This window comes from Acomys minous (assembly GCF_964271855.1).
Source record: "Acomys minous genome assembly, chromosome: 4".
Classification (NCBI taxonomy): Eukaryota; Metazoa; Chordata; class Mammalia; order Rodentia; family Muridae; genus Acomys; species Acomys minous.
In genome coordinates, this window is record NC_140486.1 from 108,145,587 (window position 1) to 108,151,064 (window position 5,478).

General features: G+C 43.0%; 1 protein-coding gene across 1 annotated transcript; it reads right to left on the reverse strand.

Moving 5' to 3' along the window:
• Positions 1 to 3,780: 3,780 nt before the first annotated feature.
• On the reverse strand, positions 3,781 to 5,182 carry LOC311595541 (gamma-crystallin E; the record flags this gene model as incomplete). The annotated part of the gene is made up of 2 exons (XM_084778370.1): positions 5,049 to 5,182; positions 3,781 to 4,053 (listed from the first exon to the last, which is right to left on the reverse strand). The coding sequence occupies exons 1-2, from the start codon at positions 5,169 to 5,171 to the stop codon at positions 3,781 to 3,783; spliced, it is 396 nt and encodes a 131-aa protein (XP_084634496.1). The 5' UTR covers positions 5,172 to 5,182.
• Positions 5,183 to 5,478: the final 296 nt, after the last annotated feature.

The window sequence follows — 5,478 nt, forward strand, 5'->3', positions numbered from 1 at the left end:
CCTTTTAAGCCTGCCTCTTTTGGCCTGGAGTATTCATTTTTTAGGGCAGACTCTACCTGTTCAGAGAGAACAAACAAAACACTCTTGGGATTTACTAAATTACATTTTTCTATGTGCTCTAAATGCCTTTGGGTAAGGTGTACTTTCTGGTTGGTACGGATTTTGTTATTCCCTGCTACTGTCTACCAATACACTTGCAATGCCCTCTTACCTTCCTGGTCCCCAAAGCGTTTACTCCTCTTATGTCTTTGCGATCATGGTATTCTCTTCCCCAGATCATGTTTTGTATGTGACTAACTCATTTTTAACTCGCCAGAAATTACGGCTTCAAAAGGTTTTCTCCTATACCTAAATGCAGGATTTCATCATTACTTCTCAACTAGAGTAAGAATGTATGCTTTACATCTAACAAACAAACCAAACCAAAACCTAAGACCGTGCCAAGTCCCTTGATAGGCAAAATGCCTCTGGGAATCTACCTCTTCACTTATCCTTCAATAGTTGAAAAGTAAAGTGAATACAAAAAGAAGCACCACAGAGATGATGGAGTGAAGCCAAAACCAAAAAGTAAACAGAGAAAGGATACTAAGAGTGCCTCCTACTGCCTTCAAGTGACTCTAAATGGCAGGCTATGTAAAGCCAGAGAGCATTCGAGGTTCATACTCTTGTTCATCCTTGAGTCTACCTTATACCCAACACACTATATTCGATCTTTCAGGGGATGTAGATGTTTGAGGATAGTGTCTGTGGCATTTCAGAGTTTAGTAGGCAAGCCAAGTACACCGACTCCATGTTAAGGACCTTGAAGCTGAAGAGCTATCACTGCACAAGGGGTGGACTGAAGGGATTTGCTGAGTGGGATCCAGGTTTGCTGCTGACATTTCAATTCATTGGAGTGTTTCAATGAGACACTCACAGCACAAGAGTGGGACCCACTCTTCTGCTCTCTTTCATTGATGGCAAGTGAAAAGTATAGTTTAATAGAGCTTCTCCTCACAGAGGAATTACTGAATGTAATGGTTAATCATTTTACCTGTTATTTATTAAACTCTCAGAATAATACGATTTTCATGGACCCAAAATGTTAAGGCTTGAGTGTTCTCTAAACACAAGTAATTCTTCTACTACTACTACTACTACTACTACTACTTCTTCTTCTTCTTCTTCTTCTTCTTCTTCTTCTTCTTGTTCTTCTTCTTCTTCTTCTTCTTCCTCTCCTCCTCCTCCTCCTCCTCCTCTTCTATTTAAAGATTTATTTATTTATTATGTATACAGTGCTCTGCTTGCATGTACACCTGCAGGCCAGAAGATGGCATTATGTTACATTAGAGATGGTTATGAGCCACCATGTGGTTGCTGGGATTTCGACTCAGGACCTCTAGAAGAGCGGCCAATGCTCTTAACCTCTGAGCCATCTCTCTAACCCCTTCCATTCATATTCTATCCTGCTTGAATGTCCCCATCATCTCCACTTAGTAGAAATGTAGTAAGGAATGTTATCTTAGGCTTAACACTTGCAGCTTAAAAGTTTAAAAGTTGGGGAAATTGGGAGGGAGGGAAGAATGGGAGGATACAAGGGATGGGATAACCATTGAGATGTAACAAGAATAAATTAATAAAGGAGGAAAAAAAATCTAAAAAAAAAAAAGAAAAAAAAAGAAATATTTTAAAAGTTAAAAGATATGGGAAGAGTTGGTTTTAATTTTTATTTATTATATATTTTATCTGATCTAACACATATAAAATGTTGTTTAGGCATTAAATTTATATTATATGGAAACATTAAGAGGATATTTGTTCTCTCCATAAGGAGTCTTTAGACAATGGTGGCCATCTTCAGCCACACTAACCTCACTTAAAGTGTTCAGAGCCACCACGTCCCCTGGATGAGGAGACCTGGTGGCACTCAGAGGAAAGGATAGCAGGCTGCCAAGAAGAGACTTGATCCCCTATGAGCATATACAGGGGGAGGAAGTCCCCCTCAGTCACAGTCATAGGGGAGGGGAGTAAGGGGAAAATGGGAGGGAGGGAGGAATGGGAGGATACAAGGGAGGGGATAACCATTGAGATGTAATATGAATAAATTAATAAAATAATAAAATAAAATAAAAAGTGTTCAGAGCCACATGTGTAGTAGACACAGCAACTCAAAATGGGTTCAGAGCTTCCCCAGCTATCTTGGAGCTTCCTAGTATATTGGGTGAAAAAAATGTCAATCAAAAATAATCTAACTATTGTATTCTAATGTTTGAGGTTCTGGGGGAACTGTATGTGATAGTTAATTAGTATTTTTGTTCAAGTAGAAGATAATTTGACCTAAGAGAAGATAGGGAAGGGGAAAGTATCATAAATAAAATTAAATAAAAATAAAATAAAATAATTGATTTACAAAAAAGGAAAACAATTTTCAGTCCTTATTTCATAATCAGATATTTAGTTCACCATGAATGCACTTCCATGAGTTGTCATCTTAATTATTAAAACAAATATCATGAGTTGTATAGTAATTTGCTTTTCTCCCCATTCTATGTAAACATACAAAGTATTATAGTAGAATTCCTGCTTAAATTTCATTTCATGACTCCTTGCTGCAAATTCATCTTGAGCTTCCTTAAGCAAGTCACCAATTTCCTTTTTTAAAAATTATTTATTATTTATACACTATTCTGCCTACATATGTGCCAGCATGTCAGAAGATGGCACCAGATCTCTTATAGATGGTTGTGAGCCACCATGTGGTTGCTGGGAATTGAACTCAGGACCCCTGGAAGAGCAGACAGTCCTTTTAACCTCTGAGCCATCTGTCTAGGACTTTCTTTCTTTTTTTTTTTTTCCTTTCTTAGTGACAGAATTGTTAACAAACGTTATTGGTGAACTCAGTGCCACAAAGATGGCTCCAAGTCTGGGAATAATATCTGCCGTATCTATGATGTGCTCATGAATTTTTGCATGTCTGTGTTGTCCTAACCGCCGTGTACTCTTCTCAGCCTTTACTCACAACTGAGTGTGGACCTGTTTGTACCAGCTCATACAACCAAGTGCTGTATAGCTTCAGTGGAAACTACATTTGACAGAGTCCATGACTTCTTTTAAAAGAGGGTCCTTGGTTCCTAATTCTGTGCTCTCCTATATATGCATGTGTAGTCTCTTCAGGCCCATAGTTTTAGACCTTTTAGATGTGTCGACTATACAAACAAATAAGTCTCAAATTCTGTCTCCCAGTGATGCCATTTCCTTAGACACTCCTTTTTGTCCAATCACCTCAAAAGAGTTTCAAGTAAGAACACTACTGTCAAGAGCAAATAGTCTACATGAGAGCTCACATAACAGCTTCCAGGAAACTGCTAGAGCAATACAAAATGTAAACACACACAAAAAATACAAAAATGTAAACATTTTTGTCTGCATTTTTGTCTATAATACAAAAATGTAAACATATATAATTCACATCAAAGCCTCGTGAGAAGAGTATTATTACCCCCATATTCACAAATTAGGAAACGGAGGCACAGAACTGCTAAGTGGCGTGCCCTAGCACCCATAGCTAGTGAGTGGTTAGGGCCCAGGTTCCTGAGGATGAGCTCCTGGCTGCTCAGACCACAACACCCACTGAGTATAAGAATATCCACATTTTTCTTGTCTCCAGTTTTACTACAGCCTTCCAAGAAGGCAAAAACAAACAAACAAACAAAAAGAAGAACAAAGGACCCCATTACTGCATGGAACACACAGGAAATATTTTATTAACTTCCAAATGATGAAAAGGCAAAGTAAGAAAATTCAATAGAAATCCATGATTCTCCTCAGAGAGCCCACCCTGGCATTCATGGCGCCCCAGTCGTGATAGCGCCTGTACTCTCCGGGCCTCAGCAGGTACTGCCGCCCCCGGTAGTTGGGCATCTCATAGAGGACCCAGTAGCCTTCCATCACGTGGAAGGAGTGGAAGTCACTGAAGTGGAAGCGGTCCTGGAGGTGGGAGCAGTCGTCTGTGATCTCCACCATCTGGCCTCTGTAGTCCTCTCTCTCATAGATCCTTATCCTGTGAGAGCTGGACTGTGCGTCCCGCAGACAAGGGGGTGTCAGAAAACCTGGGCTTGGCAATCTAGCACGTGCTGCCTGGGGGATGGGCGTCCCTTATTTTATTTAATTTTTTTTCTATGCCAAAAGTAACTAAATTCAAAAGGTGAAATAACGGCGATCATAGATTGGTGGAAACTGTGGGAAAGCTCACTTCTTAGAATCCCTTCATTTTGCTTCAGGCCCCGTTTTCAAACCTAGAGATCAAGATGACCTTAAAATTTAGGTTTAAAAGGGCTGTGGGGGGTGCATGTCTGGAGTCTCAGCCCTTAGGAGAAGGAGGCAGGAAAAGTTGCGCAGTAGGGGACTAGGAAACACTATGTAGGAAGCCATAGGATGAACTAATTAAATGAACTAAAGAATGGAGTTCAACTCTCAGCGCTCAGCACGTTTATAAAAGGCGAAACAAAAGTCAAAGATTCTCAAGAGGCCTGTGCAGATCGGAGAGTGTAACTGAAAGTTCATGCTTCCTGTCCTGAATACGCTTATCTTGACCTCTTTCTGTCCCGCCCCACCCCCTTCCCAGTAGGTATGGCTGTCCCAGGGTCCTCTTCCACCACCAGAGCCTTCTGTAGGAGTCACTGTTGGTAAAGTTCCATCCTCCATACACTTAAAGTATTGTAGCTTCCAAAAGGACTTGCTTATGTAGCCAGATTTGATCTTTACAAAGCCTGGCACACTGGAACTCGCCAAAAGAACACCCATCCATTTCTGTTAAGCGGGGGGGGGGGGGGGGGGGGGGGGGGGGGACAGGACGGGACGGGGACGGGACGGGGACTGAAGAGCACCTCTCACAACCTTGGCATGTCCTTCTTATGAACTTGCAAGTTTCAAAAGGCTTGCAGCACTTTTCCGAATCCTAGAGCACCCCCACAAGGAAGGTGGAAGCCACCCCATCTCTCAGCTCAACTTATAATTGTATCAGGGACAAGATGAGATGGAGGGTCAGAGGGATGGAGGAAGGGACTCACGTGTGGGATGAGGCGGCAGGAGCGCACAGAGTCGCTGAACCCCATCCACTGCTGGTAGTCAGGGTAGTCCCCGCGACGCAGGAAGTACTGGCACCCCGAGAAGTTGGGCTGCTCATAGAGCATCCAGCAGCCACTGTCCACGCGCACAGAGTTGCAGCGGCTGAAGTAGGGCTGCAGGTTGGAGTGGTCGCTGCTGCACTCATAGTGGCGGCCCTGGAAGCCGCGGTCCTCATAGAAGGTGATCTGGAAGGCACAAGGCAGGGTTCAGAGGCCTCAAGTGGCCAGGACCCAAGGGCAGGTCCCTCCCCGGGCTCCCAGGCCCCCTGGGCTCACCTTCCCCATGGCTGGTGTTGGCGAGTTGGAAGGGATGGTTCTGTTGGGTGTGTGGGGCTGGGAGCGGGGTCTATATAGCAGGAGGTCTGCTGCGCTG